Source organism: Hyaena hyaena, unplaced genomic scaffold, assembly GCF_003009895.1.
Source record: "Hyaena hyaena isolate Hyena2069 unplaced genomic scaffold, ASM300989v1 scaffold_1080, whole genome shotgun sequence".
In the NCBI taxonomy this organism is placed as follows: Eukaryota; Metazoa; Chordata; class Mammalia; order Carnivora; family Hyaenidae; genus Hyaena; species Hyaena hyaena.
The window spans coordinates 363,587-384,047 of record NW_024081704.1 but is presented as its reverse complement, the minus strand read 5'-3'; the positions used below and the strand labels follow the sequence as shown (position 1 = coordinate 384,047).

The window sequence follows — 20,461 nt, the reverse complement described above, 5'->3', positions numbered from 1 at the left end:
GGGCAGAATAGGGCTGGCATTTGGAACCCTTGCGGGCTTTACAGCAGGCCAGATGGGTGGGATCACCCTGTCAGTGTCACCCTCTGACTCATGATAGCCTGTGAGTGCCACAGGTTCTGCTGACATTTGGCTTGCGGCCCTGGAAGAATTTTCCCAATAGTCCCAAGCACATGAACCCCCTACCATGTTTCCCAGAGTGGAGGCCTCAGCCTCACAAGGAAGTAGAGGGTGCTGAGTACTCTAGGATAAGTCAGGCAAGAGATAATCATTCGGTTTTCTGGAAAGGAGCAACATAGCAACTACCACAGGTTTGACCATGTGAATAGCCAACGCTTCTGATAATTATGATAAATAATGCTTGTGCTTCTGGATGCCTCTTTCCTCTGGCAGGGGAAGGGTAGCCTGCTCATCACTCCCTCAGGGTATGAGGGTGGAGTGTCATTAGCCCCATTTCACTGGTGGGAACATTGAGAGATGAAACGAGTCTCTGCATGGCCGCGGTAATCCCGGTTTGTTTGTTGTCTTTTTTGGGGAGCATGATGGAAGAAGGTCATGGAGGTTGGGTGGGTTGAGGGGAGTCTGGGAACAGAGGAATTATATTTCCTTTTCCAAGTATATAAGTCAAGGATGGTAGAGTTCTTGGCCACTTGATGCAAGTGCACAGAAGATTTTCTAGGGGAAAACCCATTCTGCCTTAGACTTTGAGACCCTGCTGCCTGCTGGTCTGTTCCTTGATTTTTGACGTCTGCTCACATTTGGCACATCTCATATTCTTGTGCAGAATATAAAATATGCCCTTGCCCTACTACCCCACCTCTTCTCTGGTTTATCCCCAGGATGCCTGAAGTTGGGGATCCAGCTTAAGGTGGGGCTAAACCTTCTGAACCTCTGGGAGGTGGCTTTGGCTGGGCACACCTGCCTGGGTGGAACCCTGTTATTCAACTTGACTTGTTAGCCGTGGGGCTCAGGGAATGTCGCTTCCACTTCCAGACCTTCAACTTTCATCTGTAAGACAAGTTATTGACTCCCTTTCAGGGATACGAGGATTTAAGGCCATGTACCTGGCTGGTGCCTGTTGCCACAGCTATGTATTGTCCCCCAGAAGTCTCAGAGCCCCCCATGCAGGCCGGCATCCCAGGTGCCTTCTCCCCCTGTGCATCTAAAAGCCAGTAAACCTCTCAGGAGTACCGTAAATCGAGGTGACCCAGGACTAGAGCAGCAGTGAGATTTGCAGACTGTCCTCTAGGACTGAGCCAGAGTGACACCTCTCCAGGGTAGGAATACAGGTGAACAGCAGGTTCCCTTGCCTGGTGGGGAGTCTTCAGCTTGCCTCTGCCTCACCTCCTTGTTTACTTCTCCAGTGGAAAGGACCTGGGCCTTAGAAATCCACTGAGGACAGAGCAGACCTGCCATAACAAAACCGGACAGACTGGGGGGCGTAAACAACAGACATTTATTTGTCACAGTTCTGGAGCCTGGGAAGCCCAAGATCAGTGTGCTGGCCAATTCTGTTCCTGGTGGAGAACTTTTTCCCGACTTGATATCTGCCTTCTTGCTGTATCCTCACATATCAGAGAGAGAGCATGCACAGTCTGGTGTCTCTTACTCATATAAGGACACCAATCCCGTCATGGGGGTTCCACTCACGTGACCTCATCTAAACCTAATTACTTCCTAAAAGCCCCGCCTCCAAGTACCATCATATTAGAGGTTAGGGCTTCAATATGTGAATACACGGGGGACACAGACATTCAAGCCATAATGGGCTCACAGGCATATTGTCAGGCTGCCCCCAGAGTTGGTCTCTGACTCCTGGGTGCTGTGAACTTGTCACTTCATTATCTTCAGTTTCCTTATGTGCATGTGAAGTCCCTCTTTCAGAGCATGATGAAGGGAGCAAAGTGAAGCCCCCCTTCTCAGGTCCTGAGGTCACGAAGGAAAAAGGTTTGGGCCTTCACTCAGGAGGGAGTCTCCAGTTCTTCCTGCTCTGTCTTTGACAGAAGGGCAGTTGGTGGACTATCGTGTAGGTTCAGAATGCTGGGTTTCTGTAATTTCTGACTTGTATAGTCGCAAAATATCCCAGTGGGTTGGGTCTGTTTTTTACAAAAAAAAAAAAAAATTCAACATTTATTTATTTTTGAGAGACAAAGACAGAGCATGAGTGGGGGAGGAGCAGAGAGGGAGACACAGAATTGGAAGCAGGCTCCAGGCTCTCAGCTGTGAACCCAACACAGGGCTTAAACCCACGAACTGTAGGATCATGACCTGAGCCGAAGTTGCACAGTTAACTGAGCTACCCAGGTGCCCTAGGTTCTGGTCTGTTATTGAGTAGCACAGTCTGGGGCAAATCTGCAGTAGCTTATCTTCTGAGGGAGAGTGGCGCTGGTTAAGGAGAGCCCAGGATGGTGTGCATATGTTGGGTGAAAGAGGCCTGGGGCTTGTCTTTTGCCCTCTGACCGTGTGGGGCTCAGTGGCTGCTCTTCTCTTCTCTCTCTGCTGTCAGAGTCTGGAATGTGGAGGTGCTATGGGTGCGCTGCTGAGCGTGAATGGCCCCTGGGTGGCTGCAGCTGGCTGGCCTGGCAGAGTCCCATGAGTGGATGAAGCATTGATCGTGGAGACGCTGGGTGGGAAACAGCTTCTTAGAGCTGGTGTCCTGTCTCCATAATTACTGATGTATTAGTTTGTTGGGGTTGTGTAACAAAGAGCCACCCAGTGTGAGACATTTATTGTCTCACAATTATGGATGCTAAAAGTCTGGGATCAAGGTGTCAGCAGGGTTGGTTCTTTCTGAAGGCTGTAAGGGAGAATCTGTCCCAGGCCTCTTTTCTTGGTATGTAGCTGGCTGTCTTCATGTTCACGTGGTGTTCTCTCTAGCTGCTGGTCTGTCTTTAAATTTCCCGATTTGCACCCAGCCTATCTCATTTGAAGTTGGTAAAGATTTTGTCTCCAAATAAGGTCACATTTGGATATTTTGGGGGTTAATACTTCAACACATAAATTCGAGTGGCAGGGGAGACACATGTCATTAGAAAAACCTGACTGATAATTAGTTTTTTGTATAGGGTTTGGTTTTTGTGTGTGTGGGAGGGGGTAGTTAACATAAAATTTACCATCTTAATCATTTTTTAAAATGTTTGTTTATTTTTGAGACAGAAAGAGACAGTATGCAAGCTGGGAAGGAGCAAAGAGAGGGGGAAACACAGAATCCAAAGTGGCTCCATGCTCTGAGCCATCAGCACAGAGCCTTACAGGAGGGCTCAAACTCGCAAACCACAAGATCATGACCTGAGCCAAAACCAGATGCTTAACCAACTAAGCCACCCAGGCACCCCCCATCTTAACCATTTTTAAGCATATGATTCAGTAGTGTTAAATACATTCACAGTGTTGTACAACCAGCACCATGTTTATCTCCATAACTTTTTTTTCATCCCAAACAGAAACTCTACACCCACTAAGCAGTAAGTAAGTCCCCACTGCCCTTCCCTCCCAGCCCCTGACAACCCACATTCTATTTTCTATCCCTGTGAATTTGCCTATTCTAGGTACTTCCTGTGTCATGGACTGAATATGTGTTCCGCCCACTCCACCAGTCATAAGTTGAATCCTTCTAACTCACAGTGTGGTATCTGTAGGTGAGGCCTTTGGGAGATAAATCATGAGGGCAGTCCTCATGATGGGATTAGTGCCCTTATAAGAAGACACCTGGAGAGCTAGTGCCCTCTTTCTTTCCACCTGCCAAGACTAGGCCATATGAGCACACAGCAAGAACGCACATGTCTACAAGCCAGAAAGAGAGCTCTCATCAGAATCCAACCATGCCAGCACCTTGATTGTTCACTTCAGGCTTCAAGAACTGTGCAAAAATAGATTTTTGTTGTTTAAGCAACTCAGTCTATGGTATTTTGTTGTGGCAGCCCTAGCAAACTAATACACTTACATCAACGGAATCATGTAGTGTTTGTCTTTTTGTGACTTTCTTATTTCACTAGGCATAATCTCCTCAAGGTTCATCCGTGTTATAGCATCTTATAGGACTTCCTTGTTTTTTTTTTTTTAAGATTTTATTTTTAAGTAATCTCTACACCCAACATGGGGCTTGAACCTACAAGATTAAGAATCGTTTGGGGCGCCTGGGTGGCTTAGTTGGTTAAGCATCTGACTTTCGCTTAGGTCATGATCTCGCGGTTCGTGGGTTCGAGCCCCACGTCGGGCTCTGTGCTGACTGCCAGCTCAGAGCCTGGAGCCTGTTTCAGTCTGTGACTCCCTCTCTCTCTGACCCTCCCCTGCTCACGCTGTCTCTCTCTCTCTCTCCTAGAAATAAATAAAACAAACAAACAGAAAAATCGTTTGCTCTACTGACTGAACTAGCCAGGCACCCCAGACTTCCTTCTTTTTTAAGACTGAATAATATTCCATTGTATGTGTACACCACATTTTGTTTATCCATTCATCTGCCAGTGGACACTTGGGCTGCTTCTGCCTTTCAGCCATTGTGAATGATGCTGCTATGAACATGGGTATATACATGAACATGGGTATCTCCTTTCCTAACCCTACCCAGACAGTGCCAAGGCGGAGGTGGGGAAAGTGGGTGTTCCTCCTGCCCTCCCAAGCTTACTTGGCCTAAAACAACAAATAGATGTTCTTCCACAGTTCAGGAGGCAGAAGTCCCAAATCTGGAGGCTCTAGGGGAGAATCTTCTGTTGCCATTTGTAGTTCCTGGTAGCCCCATGCATTCCTTGGGTTATGGCCACAGCATTTTAATCTCTGCCTCTACCTTCACACAGCCTTCTCTTCTTCTGTCTCTCAAAAGGACACTTGCCTTTGGATTTAGGGTCCATTGGATATTCCTCGGTGATCTCATCTCAAAGTCTTTAACATAATTACATCTGCAAGGACTCTTTTACCAAAGTAAGTTCCATTCACACATTCCAGGTGTTAGGATGTGGACATGTCTTTTTGGGGCCACCATTCAACACACTGTAGTGCCCTTCTCACCTTCATGTTCTGCAGGGAGCCAGTGTCTGCCTCTCTTTAGATCTTGGAATGGTTGCTTCCTTGGGGAGATGGTCTCTGCTATCCTGCCTGAGGGTCTGGCTGCCTCTCATGGGTGGCTTTGCCATGATGTACATATCCTGTGACTGCTGGGATTCTGGCAGCTTGCAGAAAAGCAGGGGCTGGGTCTGTGGTGCCTGCTGTCATAAACCCAGCAGAGTGCCTGGAATGGAATAGAAGTGTCATGGGGCACCTGGGTGGCTCAGTTGGTTGAGCATCTGACTTCAGCTCAGGTCATGATCTTGTGGGTTCAAGCCCCACGTTGGATTTTGTGCTCACAGCACAGAGCCTGCTTCAGATTCTCTCTCTCCCTCTGTCTCTGGCCCTCCCCCACTCGCACATGTGCCCTCTCTCTCTCAAAAATAAATAAACATTAAAAAAAAAAAAAGAAATAGAAGTGTTATACACCTTGGCTGAATGTTGGGTACTCAACATTGTCTGAGGCCAAACTGCCTCCAAGAAATCTTTCTGAACCTTGTTGCAGAGTCAAGGTGGTGCTAAAGAATAATAATCACATCATTCGGCAGCTGAGGGCTGCAGCTTCCCAGCTGATGTTCCAGCCTCTGCCTGCCCCGCCCTGGCACCAACTGGTTCTAGCCCGAGGCCCAGAACATAAATGATCTTTCCCTCCTCAAGAATCTAAGAGCTTCAGGCACAGGTGGGTCCTTGAAGATAGAAGAAAATCTTTTAATAGCTCTCTAGATGCTGGTTGGGGGTCCTCATCTACCCACACTGGGGGCATCCAGTCTTTATTGCTAAAAGTCACCCTCAAAGTTGACCTTGTGGTGATTCAGTCTCCAACCAGCTGGAACCCAAACCACAAGTGGAAGAGTCATAAGAGCTATTGTATTAGTCGGCTTGTCTCCTCCAAGAGAGTTTAGCCTTGTCCAGGCCACCTAAAGCTGCCTGGAGAGCTGAGGCATTGGGCCCTGAGCAGGGCAGGCTCAGGCCCTTCCCAGCTAGCATCTTCTGGCCTTTTGGGGAGACTAGCCTAGCCTCAGGGCCTTCTGTGTGCACAAGCTGGTCTGGGCCATGACCTCCTATTACCCGGGCAGCCGGAACTTTCCACACTAGCCTGGTGATGTCACTGTTGAGGTGCAGCATAAAGTAGGATCATGGTCCCAGGATCATATGGTGCTCTCTGTGCCCCTCCTCTTCCCACAAAACCAAGGGCTTGGACAACAGGCCTCTGTCCAGGGTACAGTGGCCAACTATATGAGGGATATCTTGTTTATAAAGAATTTTGACCCCCTTGGTATAGATGCAAAAGAAGGGACAGCTGCCAGCCTGATGGCAGAGGAGAAAGCAGAAAAGCCACCCAAACCAACCAGATATCTTAGAAAGTAAAGCAGCCTATCGCTGCCTGCCGGTGGCCTGGGGTGATGGTGCCAGGCAGTGCTGACGTCTATCCGGAATGATGTTCTTGGTCTTCAGGAAACAGCTGGATAATGTTCCGAGTTCCCTGTTTTAACAGAGGAAAACAGATATGTATGTGTATATATACTTTTGAAGTGAAATGACATAACATAGAACTAATCATTTCAAAGCAAACAACTCATGTTTAGTATAGTCACGATTTTTGTGCAACCACTGCCTGTTTAGTTCCCAAACACTTTCATCACCACTGAAGGAAATCCCATACTCATTAAATATCCACTTTCTATCTCAATGGATTTGTCTGTTCTGGACATTTCATATAAATGGAATCAGACAGTAGGTGGTTTTTTATGATTGCTTTCTTCAGTTAGCATAATGTTTCCAAAGTTCAGCCATGTTACAGCCTTTATCGGCACTTCATTCACTTTTAATACTGAATGTTATCCCATTATCAAGATATGCTGCAGGTTATTTATCCATTCATCAGTTGATGGACATTTGAGTCATTTTACCTTTTGGCTATTGTGAATAATGCTGCTTGAACATAGCTTGAATTATTATTCTGGTACAAGTTTTGCCTTGAACACTTGTTCTCCTTTTGATTAATATGTCTAGGAGGGGAACTGCTAAGTCATGTAGCTTATGAGCTTGGCCTTTTAGAAATGTCTTCAGAAAGTGACCAAATAGGCACGTGACACAGATGGACCTCGGCATGGTCAAGCTCCACCTGTTTCTCTCTTGGAGATTCCTTTCCTTGTCTGAAAAATGAGCATCTAGAAGTTCCTGTCTATTAAGGGCTCAGAGTGGAGTCAAAGAGATCAGCACTGTCCTTCGCCTCGGGAAGTGCCCAGGAAAGCATAGCAGGTATTTTGCAAGAATACCGCTTGCTATGGCACATTGAGGTTTTTCTGCTCTTTGGGAAACTCACTTCCCTGAAGTGTCACAGATATTCCCTGACTGTACTTGGGGTTCTGCTACATAGTAAAGAAGCCAGCTGAGCCCCGGAATCCATGGCCAATCCTGCAGATAGAATCTGCTCTTAGCACACAGGGTGTGGGAGAAAGGCTCCAGGCTGTGCACAGTTGGGGCGTCCAGAGCCAGCTCAAACCTGTGGAACCTGTGTGCCCTTCGGTAAGATAGATCTTACCCAGCTACGGTTTTCTGAGCCTCTCCTGGAGGGGCGATGCCTACCTGGCAAGACACCCCCAAGGACGTGAGCTGCTGCCTGCAAGTCACCAGCACTGCAACACTGTTAGCACTGTGCTGTTTGCCTGTGACCCAGGGAGGAGGACGGGAGCAGGGAAAGCAGGCTCAGTGGAGGTGGACAAGGTGGAGGCTTAGTGGAGCCTCAGTGCCTGCCTCTGGTGGAGGCTCAGTGCCTGCCTCTGCAGTGCCTGCCTCTGCAGAAACCTGCCCACTGCAGCTGGTGAGCCACCGCAAGGAAGATGGTGTTTGATCCTCTTTTGCCTTGGTAAATAAATATGGCCCAGCCATTGCTGACAGTATAAACAAGTATAGGAGACCACCCTGCCTCTGTCTTAATGCATGATGAAGTTCCTGCCACACCATCCCCTACCCGAATTCCCGGTGTCCCTTCTTCTTTCCTCTCAACCCTGATATGTGTTTATCAGGATCACGCCCCTGGCCGTTTACAGCTGTTCTCATATCTGATCTGGGAGGGGAAGGATGAGAACTTTCATTCCCCCCAGGGATTTGCTCCAGGCTCTCATTTTGGGGTGCCTTGGTCAGAGAGTGGGACAGGAGCTGGGATCTGGGTCTTGCACCTCTGGCAGCAGCAAGGCAATGGAAGCAGGATCTGGGGACCCTCCAGGTGCGTTGGGTCCAGGACCCTCCAGGTGCATTGGGAGCCAGGAGACATGTGGCCAGTGGTCTGAGCTTGGTTCTGCACACATGTTGGGAGCTGTTGCGGCAGAGAGCCCAGGAGGGCCTGGCAAAGGCCTCATAGTGAGAAGCATGCTTCCTGGCTTGCAAATAGAACATAGGGAAGGAGTGTTGAAGTTACCAGAGATGTTTGACTGAGGCTGAGCTGAGAGAAAGATAGGCTGTGGGTAGTGGCTGGGGTTCCCTGGAGGGGCTGACAGGACTGAGGCTGGGCGAAGAGCATTTGATGCTTCGAAGGCAGATAACTCTCTGGCCCTCTGAGAGCCCTGAGGACAGCCGCTGCAGGGCTTTGGGCATGTGTAGTGCTGTGATCCTGTGAGGGGTCTTTCTCCAGCACCAAGTGTGATCTGTGATTACCAGATTCTTATGGGCTGGCAGGAATCTCATCCAGTCTGCATCAGGAAAGTGTGGCAGGCAGGGACATGGCCTGGAAAAGGTGATGTATAAGCTCTGTAAGAGTAGAGGGGCAGCTGTTGGAAACAAATAGTGGCTGTGCCAGTTGGACTGATCTGGCCATGTGACACTGGGCCTCCTTTTGAGGCTACATATACAGAGCCTGAGCAAGCCTTCCTTTTATTGTCCTTTGTTATGAAACAAATACACAGAAGACTATAATGAAGTCCAGGTACCCACCACCCAGCCCACTCTCAACAAATCAGGGAGCACGCTGCTTGGAAGTTTCCATTCTGTGCTTATTATTTTTTTTTTTTAATGTTTTATTTATTTCTAGGAGAGAGAGAGACAGCTTGAGCAGGGGAGGGTCAGAGAGAGAGGGAGACACAGACTGAAACAGGCTCCAGGCTCTGAGCTGGCAGTCAGCACAGAGCCCGACGCGGGGCTCGAACCCACGAACCGTGAGATCATGACCTAAGCGAAAGTCGGACGCTTAACCGACTAAGCCACCCAGGCACCCCATTCTGTGCTTATTTTAGATGTGGTTGCAGGGGGGCTGTCTACATGAAGGGGTTGAGGGGCTGCCCTTGTGACCTCCCAACAGCTCAGCTACCCAAGTATTGCCTCTGGCTGGGAGGGATCTTAAGAATGTCTGCATGTAGTATATACTTGTTACATAACATCAGATGAAACATTTTAATCATTCTTAAGCATACTGCTCATGCTCATTGGCATTAGATACATTCATACTGTTGTGCAGCCATCACCACCATTCATCTTCAGAACTTTCCCATCTTCCCAGATGGAAACTCTGTACCCACAAAACACCAACTCCCCATTCCTTCCTCCTCTAGCCCCTGGCACCCACCATTCTGCATTCTGCTCTATGAATCTGATGATTCCAGGTTCCTCATATAAGTGGACTCACACAGTAAATTGAGCATTTTTTTCCCATAGCATCATGACCTCAAGGTTCATCCATGTTGTAGCATGGAGTCTGAATTGCCTTCCTTTTTGAGACTAAGTAGTATTCCAATGCATATCCATACCACATTTTGGTTATCCATTCACCCATCAGTGGATACTTGAGTTGGTTCTACAGTTTGGCTCTTGTGAATACTGTTGCTAGGAACACTGGTGTGCAAATATCTGTTTGAGACCCTGCTTGCAATTTATATACTTAAAAAAGTATATACGCAGAAATGGAATTGCTTGATCATATAGTAACTCTGCGTTTAATTTTCTTGAAGGATTTTTTTTTTTTTTTGAAGGATTTTTTTTTTTTTTTAACCAGCATTGTCCTTGAGGTATAAGGAGGGGATGTGATCTGGGCTGACTGGGACTTTTTCCTCCCACTTTGTGGGGGTGGGGGTGGCTGCCTTTTGTTCTTGCATCAAACTAGATTTTAGGTTTGCAGAGTGCAGGGATTGTGGCTGCTAAGCCCACCTGCCTGGAGAGAAGGAGGTTTTGGATTTCACTGTGCACATCCCTTTTCCACACTCAGCTTGCCGCTGTCTGCCAGCTCTGAATGGGCCTCGCTCTCCCCCGCCCTCCTCCCACTGTTTAGCAGCTCTGTTCATCAGCCCTCATTTCCCTGAGTCTCTTGCAGCCTTGGGATTGTAGCGCCCCACCCCCAAACCCTGCCTCTGAAACCAATGTTTGCTTTCAGCTTTGGTTAAAACTTTGTAGGAAGCTCTGGGCTTCACTTGACCACTGGGTGCCCAGTCCTTCGAGATAATGAGACTTCCCACTGGGTGTTCCTGGTAGAGGAGGGGAGAGCAAGGCCCCTTTCTAACTTTGCTCTGGTTCTTGGGAAATGGCAGCTCCCAGAGCCCCCCAGTCATATACTTTATGATCCAAAAGGTGTGGGGATCCTAGGAGTGAAAAAACTGCAGTGTGAAAGTTAGTCCCTGTGTGCCACTTAGGGTGGGCAGCAAGAAAGAACTTTTCTTCCTCCCTGTCTCATTTGCATTGGAGCAGGCTGGATTTGCTGGGACAGTGGGCTGAAGCCTCAGGTGGAATGTAGCAGTAGCAGTGACCAGCCTCTCGGAATCCAGACATAAAAACATCAGTTCCTCAGACATCTGTTTGGAGAGCTGTATACAGAATTGGAAACAGCTGGGTTTTTAGTTGCCTGCTCGTCATAATGATACCCTGTGGAGTTCAGCTGTGGAACCTGGTTTCTCAGCCTCACCTGGTGGAGGTGGAGTGGCCACATCAGAGTCAATAACCCCACACACCCCCAGCCAGCAAACCTTTACCAGGCACTTGGATTTGCTCTGGGTTTTAGTCAGGACATTGCTAAGCTAACACTTTGTGTCACAAACGTGGAATCTTTACAGTCTTTGGAATGAGCCCCGAGTCTGACCTTAAAATTCTTACTTGGGTCCTCAGTTGGTATTAATTTGATCTTGGACATGAGCTCAGTGAGCTCAATGTAGTCACAGGCTGGGACATCAGGTAGTGGTTCTCAGATTAAGGGTGCTCTTCCAGGTAACGAATATGTTGACTTTTTAAAAGGTCATTATTTCAACAACAACAACAAAAAAAAAATCAGCAGTTTAAAGTTCTTAGAGGATGTGTGGATGCCAAAATTTCTGTGCAAATGTAAAAGCCGAGTCCAGAGGAGGAGTGAGGAGCAGAGGAAGGAAGCTGTTGAAAGAGGTGAGGTCGGGAGGTAGAGAGGGCATGGCTGGCTGACCCTCACAGTGACTGTAACATTTTAGAGCTGAGTGGGCCTCTATCGGCTGTATAGTTCACACGCCTGCTTCTAAAGTCAGGAAAATTGAGACACAGACATCTTAAGTGACCTGTACTGATTCTCACTAGTAGGTAGTACCTGGGCAGGGCCAGAGCCCCACTTCTGGGAAATTCACACCACAGCTCATAGAACTGGCCCACCTGCCCCGGCTGAAGGATGTGTCCTGGGTTGTAGAAGTAGAGCTAAGACACTCCTGGCCCAGGGGGTCATTGAGGCTACCTGTGAGGAAGGTGACTGACAGCTGACACCTTCTGTCCAAGGCCTGAGCTGTCTTTGGAAGAAGCTCCCCTGGAAGGCAAGCTGTCAGGAGGGGCTGCTGTGATACAGGACTTATATCATGGATGTTGAGGAGACAAGAAGCCCTCCATGTTAATTTTGGTTAAAAAAAAAATCTTGGGGTGCCCGGGTGGCTTAGTTGGTTAAGCGTCCGACTTTCGCTCAGGTCATGATCTCGCGGTTCGTGGGTTCGAGCCCCGTGTCGGGCTCTGTGCTGACTGCCAGCTCAGAGCCTGGAGCCTGTTTCAGAGTCTGTGACTCTCTCTCTCTGAACCTCCCCTGCTCACGCTGTCTCTCTCTCTCTGCTAGAAATAAATAAAACATTAAAAAAAATTTTTAAAAAAATCTGTGATTCCCCTAAAGGAAGTGGAAGCTAAAGTCAGACCTGTTTTGGGGCTGGGGTATGAGGTTATGGTTCTTTGTTAACAGGGTTTTGTGTTTTTTAATACATTTAAATCCTCCCCATCTGTCCTTAGGGATGCTGGGCAAGAGCTAGTTCAGTGCCTTTGGAGATTCTTGGGAAGAGGAGGCAGAACTTGGCCTTGGCCTCCAACTGTCCTGGTAGGACACTACAAACCCCAGCAGAGCTGAGCATTGATAACCAACATGGTGATGGTACCAGGAGCTCCTCGGTAGCACATGGAGCTTGTTAGGGAACAAAGGAGGAGCCCACCGAGCTCGGAGTGTCCCCTACCCTGTCTGCCACTTTCAACTTAGAATTGGCCTCTGTTGGAGCCCTCCTGTGGACACACACGGCAGCAGAGCTCGGCCTGGCCTTTGTGGTCAGCGCCTGTACGCAGATAGCAGGGACACAGTGTGGGTGACAGCCAGCACTGTGGCAGATCCCAGCTTGTGCTAGTTCAGCAGTCTCAGTCCTGGCTCCTGCAGGAACCCCCAGGAAGCCGTTGCAGCCACTAGGGCCCAGATCTCCCTGAGCATCTGATTTCGTTGGTCTCTGTTTTTGAAGCCCCCCAGTGGCACTAACATGTAACCAGGGCTCAGGACACCTGTTAGAGGGCATGTGACCCGCCGGGACACAGAAGTAGAGAATGTGGGAGAGGCAGAGCTGTGCGAGGAAGCTGGGACATAGGCAGATGAGTCGCACAGTGCACTGGCAGCCATCATAGCTGGGTGTGGTGAGCACCTGGTCGCTCCAGCCATGGGTCCTCTCGGCTGCTGCATGGAAAGAACTGGAAACAGTCCTCCCATGAGAACTAGGGGGTCCACTCTGGAAGTCTGTGCCTGCCTGGCCTAGGTGGTGTAGTGCTACCTAGAGCTTGAGCTTGAGCCCCAGGCTGGGTGTGCTTGGTGGCAGAAGTTGTAAACTGATAAACACTGCAGAGGCTCCCTGTGGTGGTGATGTTTGGACAGGGCTGCTTGCTGGTTAGTCATGGGGAAGGTGATGTAACCCAGTCAGGATGACCTCAGAAATCCCATGGGTTGAGAAGATGCCCTAAGAGTCAAGAAGTGACCCTCATATGAGGCTTGGAGTGGGCTGGGCCCTTGTGAATTAATGTCCTGGTGAGGATCCATTGGATTAGATCAGTTCTGAAAACAGAGCTACAGAAAGGCAGATGGGGGTGTGGGCTTTGTGATTTAGCCAGGAAGGAAGGGGGTGACTGTCTTCAGGTGCTTTTAGGATGGAGGTGTTATTCTCTCTAACTGGATAGTTCTAAACAGCAGGGAGCCTGCCATAGGGTAAGCTACTCTTTGTTCACAGGGATGCTCAGATTGGGGTAAAGGTGGTCTGGGACTTTGCCAGACCAGCTCAGAGGTGGGCTGAGAGTCAGCAAAAGAGCAGGGTGGGGTAAGGGGAGAGGGCTGCAGCACCCTTTCCCCGGGTTAGGACTGGTTGGCCTGGGGCACTGCTCACGTTGACCAGGGCTTGTGCCTGGAGCAGCATGATCTGAGCTCCTCACCCCCATCAAGTCCCCATGGTCAGGTGCTCAAGGACCCTTCCCGATGCTAGCATTTGGGGGTCCACCATTTTGTAATGGCTTAGGCCCACTCCCAGGACAAGTGTAGATACGTCCCAGACAGTGTCCTGAAAGCCCAGTCTCATATTGTCTGGGGAGCATACCACTGTTCTGGCCCCGCCTCGCCCTGTGGTCTTTGCTCAGTTAGTTGTGAAGGTACCATCAGCCTATCTGAAGTCCTTGTTCAACACCTCTGGGTGACAGACAGCATCAGCCCAATGCCTGCTGGGTCAGGTGGGGTGTGGACCCTCCCAGGCAGACCTTCCCCTGGCCCTTCTCCCTCTCTCTTAACACAGCTGCTTCTCTACACACACAGATACTTCGTTTGGAACGCCACCTGGCTACGGCTGTGCTGCAGACCGGGCTGAGGAGCAGCGCCGGCACCAAGATGGGCTGCCCTACATCGATGACTCACCTTCCTCCTCACCCCACCTTAGCAGCAAGGGCAGGGGCAGCCGGGATGCACTGGCTTCGGGAGCCCTGGAGTCCACCAAAGCGGTGAGTGCCAGGGTGGGAGGGCCAGCTGTGAAATAAGGGTTAGGCCTGGCTCCTGCCTGCTCTCCACTTCCTAAAGGTGCCCTGAAGCACATCCATTTTCTTGGGGGCAAGTAGCAAGTAGGTGATATCAGGAGCAACCAGTGGTTGAAGTCACTAAAAACATCTTCTTCAGGGCACCTAGGTAGGTCAGTTGGTTAAGCGTCCGACTTCGGCTCAGGTCATGATCTCACGGTCCATAGGTTTGAGCCCCGCATTGGGCTCTGTGCTGACAGTTCAGAGCCTGGAGCCCATTTCAGATTCTGTGTCTCCCTCACTCTATGCCCCTCCCCAGCTAGTGCTCTGTCTCTCTCTGTCTCAAAAAAAAGAAATGTTAAAAAAAAATAAATAAATAAATACATTAAAAAAAACAAGAGACAAAACACCTTCTTCATTTCCCCATCTGGGGCACCTGCTGATTTGGAGACAGCCTGCTAGGTGCTTTGAGCAGGGACCTCATGGAACTCTGTCAGCCAGGTGTGGAGGAGACAGGCAGCACATGCTGAGGCTGAGAATGCCACCACTGTCCTACTAGCAGGACGTGGTGGTGGTCCCAGCAGTGGTGCTGAGGGGCGGGGGAGGGGGACAGTGTCTGGGTTCTCATCCCTGCGCTGCGTGCAATGCTCTTGCTCCTTTTTTACCAGAAAAAGTGCTGCTGATGTCTCCGTCCATTTGACCAGGGTCTTCCCTTGAGGTATCACTGTCATTAACAGTCCTGATGTCACCTCCACTTTGGAATCCCAGCTGCAAGGCTAGTGTGTAGTGACACATTCCGCAGATGCCCTCCTTCATACTCAGAGATGCCCCTGGGCCCCTCTCTTGTAAGTACATAGCCCCGGGGTTGTTGCAGGCTCCTGAAGCAGTCCCACATGGGCTGTGGCCTCACTGTGTTGATCTGTTTCATTGCCCAGGAGGGGCACTTCAGAGGTACATTAGGGCCCAGGTATGCACCCCCTACCTTTGGGACTAAGGGTGTCTTTTTGAATTCTCAGGTTCTTTTCTCCTTGAGTTGAGGTCCCTGTCGTTGAGGCGGGTTGCACCTCACTGTCCTCATGGTCCTGCTGCCCCTCATGATAGATACGTTCCCTCTTTTGCTTAGCTTGTTTCTGATGATGTCCTCCCAGGATTAGATACAAGAGAGGAATCTGTTTTTCTCCATTGTTGGTAGGAAGCGCCAGAAGTGTATCTTTTCACTGCAGTTGCTTTTCTGCTGGGCTGGTGCCTTAGCGGCAGGACTGCTTCTTATTTATGTATGCTTTTGTGATTTCTAAACACTCTGGCACTGGGCAGGCTTCTCATTCTGAAAGGCGAGGATGGGAAGGGAAGCCAGTGTGTAACATAAAGCTGCCTTGTGCAGCTTTTGATCTAACATCTGGTTTCACTGTTTTACAGATTAGAAAACTGAGGTTCAGAGAGGTGAAGTAACTTGCTCAAGGCCACACAGCTACCAGATTTGAAGCCTTCTCAAATCCTCAGATGACACTCTTTTCTTCAACTACTTTGCCTTTCTCAGTGCACTCCATTGCATTCTGCTTCATGAGCATGATTTGGTACACACCGGGGTCTTTCCAGTCCTGAATAAGCAGGCTGAGTCCTGAACTTGGCACAGAGCTGCTCTAGGAGGCTGATCTACCCTCCTGTGCCCAGACCCCATGCAGCTTCGCTGCCTATCCCCACCAGACTCCTGCCTTTGGACCCTCATCTACACTGACTTGGAGTTCTACCCTTACCTTTTAGCTGTAGTGTGTGGGCTTACCTGCTATGGAGCCTGTCCACATCCTGGTCCCACTCCCTCCTTTGGCCCCCATGGGACATGTCTCATTTTACACATCTTTGCTTGCCAGGGATGGGGTCTCCAATCCCAAGCATGCCACCTGGCCCAGAGGAGGTGTCGGGGAGTGTGTGGAGAAGATGGGAAAGTTTCCTTTTTTTTCTTTTCTTTTTTTTTTTTAAATTTTTAAGTAAATTATTTATTTAATGTTTTTTTATTTATTTTTGAGAGAGACATAGATACAGTGTGAGCAGAGAAGGGTGAGAGAGAGAGGGAGTCACAGAATCTGAAGACAGACTCCAGGCTCTGAACTAGCTGTCAGCACAGAGCCCGATGCGGGGCTCGAACACACGAACCGTGAGATCATGACCTGAGCCAAAGTCGGACGCTTAACCGACTGAGCCACCCAGGTGCCCCTTAAATTCTTTTTTTATAATTTATTTTTATTTTTGAGACAGAGAGAGACAGAGCATGAGTAGGGGAGGGGCAGAGAGGGAGACACAGAATCTGAAACAGGCTCCAGGCTCTGAGCTGCCAACACAGAACCCGATGCAGGGCTCAAACCCACGAACTATGAGATCATCACCTGAGCCAAAGTCGGATGCTTAACCAACTGAGCCATCCAGGAGCCCCATTTCTTTTTATTTTTTAATGTTTATTTATTTTTGAGAGAGAGAGAGAGTGTGAGCGGGGGAGGAGCAGAGAGAGAGAGAGAGAGAGAGAGAATCTGCAGTAGGCTCCATGCTCTAAGCTGTTAGCTCAGAGCCCAGTGTGGGGCTTGAACTCGTGAACCATGAGATTGTGACCTGAACCGAAGTCAGACACTTAACCGACTGAGCTACCCAGGTGCCCCTCTTTTCTTTTTTATTGCATTCACATACAGGTAAAGTAAAATTTGCCATCTTAACCCTTTTGAAGTGTGCATTTCAGTAGCATGAAATGCATTCATCTTGTTGTGCAGCCATTAGGACTGTCCTAACTCTTCATCTCGTAAATCTGAAGATCTGCACCTGTTAAACAGCTCCCCACTCTCCCCTGCCTCCAGCCCCTTTAAACCAGCATTCTACTTCCTGTCTCAATGTATTAACTACTCCACCTCACACAGTATTCATCTTTTTGTGATGGGCTTATTACCGAGCGTAATGTCTTTGATTCATCCATGTTGTAGCATATTGCAGAATAATTCCCTTCCTCTTTAAGGCAGAATAATATTCCATTGTACTTATATACTGCATTTTGGTAATTCATTCATTGGTTGGTAGATACTTGGGTTGCTTTCACATTTTGGCTACTAAGAAAAATGGTGCTGTGAACATGGGTGTATAAATATCTGTTCGAGACTCTGCTTTCAGTTCTTTTGGATGAATGACCCAGAAATGGAATTGCTGGATCCTGTGGTAGTTCTCTTTTTAATTTTTCAAGGAACAGTGGCTGCATCATTTTATTTTCCCACCAGTAGCACACAAGAGTTTTGGTTTCTCCACATCCTTGCCGGTACTTGTTTTCTGGGGTTTTTTGTTTTGTTTTGTTTTGTTTTTTGATAGTGGTTATTCTAATGGATGTGAGGTGGTAAGATAGGAATTTGTTTGAAAAAGGGCTGTGTAGCTTTGTTCCAGAGCCCTCTGGTTAGGTCCTTGGATCCCTCGGGTAGACACCCTCCACTGCCCTGGAGACAGACATGGCTTTGACTTTCTGGTTTCCCTGCCAGTGCAGTACCTGGACAATGAGACTTTCCTCTTTATTTTTCTACTTTTGGTTTCAAGAAGACAGCTCTTATTTTCTAATGCTCATAGGCAACAAGCTGGTCTTGAGCCCAAGGTGCCCAATCCCAACCATTTGGGCTGGGGGAAGTCCCTGCTCATCTTTCCCTACCTTCCCAGGGGGTGCTCATCTTTCTCTACTGAGCTTGAGCTCTTTGGGCTGGGGGGCAATCAGGAGAACCTTCTAGGGACTCCATGGCAGCAAGGTGGCTTGGTGAACTCCAAAGTTGCAGGTCTGCTTCATGAATGCCTGTACCCAGGGGAAAATAGGGAGTCCGCAGAGGCCAGGAACCCCCTTGCCTGGGATGCTGTGGGAAAGACTCAGGCCACCCTGTGTGGGTCCTGGTGACCACAAGGTTACCTTCCAACCCTGAGGGCTTATGACATTCTCCACCCCTGGACATTCTGAGGTGCCTACTGATCTTGACCAAGCTGTCTGCATTTCCCCCTTGAACGATGGCCCGTGCAATCCCAGATGGGGACAGAAGCCGCAGGAGAGGGCAGGCTGCCCCCAGGCAAGAGCCATCAGGCACACATCCTCCATCTCTTCACGGCTAGGTGACGATATGTCTTAGCAAGCTCCTTGGAAGAAGAGCAGGTCATTTTGATGACCACTGCCTCTCTCTGCTAGGAGGACAAAGCTGACATCACCGAACTGAGGGAAGCAAGGCAGTATCATGGACACTCCTGGAGGCTGTAGTCAGAACTGTGGGCTAGCAAGTAACCTTCCTCCAACAGAGTTAGGGAAAGGGGTGAGGGTCCAGCATCACCCCCAGCGCCATCCTGGGGTCAGCAGTGTCAGGGCCTGTGTTCTGCCAGATCAGCATGGTCACTCCTTCCTAGGGTCCTCAAGAGTCCCAGCATCATCGTACCTGTTTGTTCATAATGGGGGACGTCAAGGCACAGAGAGGGGAGCGATGTTTATAATGGGGGATGTCGAGGCACAGAGAGGGGAGCCGACAGTGGTCGAGCAGCCCCTGCTCACTGGGCTCTGTGACACGCTGTGTGACATTGCTTCTCACAGTGACCTGCCAGGCCCTGTCCCCAGGTACAAGCAAGGGGCAGGCCCAGAAACATTGGACCTCAGCAAGAAGAGGCTGATACCACCTCAGCCCACATTTCTCACATTCAGGGCCCCTTCGGTGAGTGGTGGAGCTGGATGAAGAAGGCAGCCAGGGGCCTCTCGTGGGCATGTAGAGGCTGAGAAAGTAAAACACACACTTGGATTCTGCTCTCTGAAGAAATGGCCATGCCCACATGGTGCCTCAGCCCCTTGGGAGCTCATGGACCCTTTGGGGGGTTTTTTGTTTGGGGTGGGTTTTTGTTTTTTTAGGCAGAAGCCAAAGCATATGCACATGTTCAATTAGTCACTCCTACTGATTGAATGCAAGTGAAATATGCATCTTTTACAAGGGGACTCAACGCTGGCTCAGGAATGTTTGAAGACAACAGCCCTGCTTTGTAACTTTAATTCTGGCCATCACCACATTCAGTATATCCGATCAAGATCAATAATTGTGCTTGTGGAACAGAAATTGTAACTCTTGAGTCAAGCTGTTATCTGAGCAATCACAAGTTCATTCACATTTATGATTCACTGGTTAGGGACGCTTTGATTGTTCCAGTGCCCCAGTGAGGCTCAGCAACAGGCAAAGCAGGATAAATGCTGCCTGCGTCCCTATGGCTCAGTGTGGCCACATTGCCCGGCTCTGGGTCCTGACTTAAATAGGACTAATGTTTGCTCACACCTGTCCTCCCTGCAGAGTTGGGGAGAGCAGATGTTTGGTACCAGCCTGGCCTTTATGCTTACTCCTGAGAGCCCTCCCAGGTTGGTTTATCAGTGGGCAGGCACAAGGATTGTACTGCCTACATTGCGTGTTAGCTCCCAAGCTCAGGTCCTTATGCAGAGGCCACCCCCTGGCCCTCTGCTGGCTGGGCTCCAGGACAGTGGCCAGCCATCTTGCCAGTGAAGGCATGGCCCCTGCCCAGAGAGGAAGACAAGGTCCTTTGTCGAGAGACCCAGCTGTTAACTCCCAGCTGGGAGCAGCCCACCCCTTCACAGCCAGGGTTTTGCACTCTGATCACCCTGGCTCCCCGAGATTGGGGCTGGGGGTAAAGGATACTCCCCCCAATTCTGCCCTGCTACCTATATTCCTGCCACTCAGTTCCAGCTCCTGCCCGTGTGGGCCTCGTGGCAGTTCTGTTTACCTGGGTCCCTCTGTTAGCTTTCCCACCTTGTCATGACCAGTTTTTATTTGCTCTGTCTGCCTCATGTCTGTGTGACTTGCCCCATTCCTTGCCCTCTGCCCCTGCCCTGGCCTGAGCAGAGGCCTTCCTTCTGGCTTTCTGCCTTCTTCTTCCAGTTGCCCTTCTCTGGCTTCCTCTCCACCAAGAGCACCCCACCGTCAAGGTCCCAACTGGATTCACGTGCCCTTTCCAGAACTGGCATGTGTGCAAGGCAGGGTTATAAATAACCCTGGTCCTGGCCCTGCCCTTTGTTCTCTGTCTTCTGCATTTCTTTCCCGCCCTCTCCAACAAAGCGGAGTTGGCTGACATCTGAGCTGTCCATGTCTGCCACCAGCCCCCAGTACCATTCTGGGGTTCAGGGGAGGATTCCTGATCCAAGGAGAGGTGTCTGCACCCGTGTCTTCTC

General features: G+C 49.5%; 1 protein-coding gene across 2 annotated transcripts in view; it reads left to right on the top strand.

The window, feature by feature from the left end:
- Positions 1 to 20,461, top strand: part of BCR (BCR activator of RhoGEF and GTPase) — a 123,980-nt gene that overhangs the window by 47,203 nt on the left and 56,316 nt on the right. For both annotated transcript variants that reach the window (XM_039222156.1, XM_039222155.1), the window contains exon 2: positions 14,060 to 14,241. In XM_039222156.1, the coding sequence (XP_039078087.1) occupies positions 14,060 to 14,241 (182 nt within the window). The remainder of the gene's footprint in view (positions 1 to 14,059; positions 14,242 to 20,461) is intronic.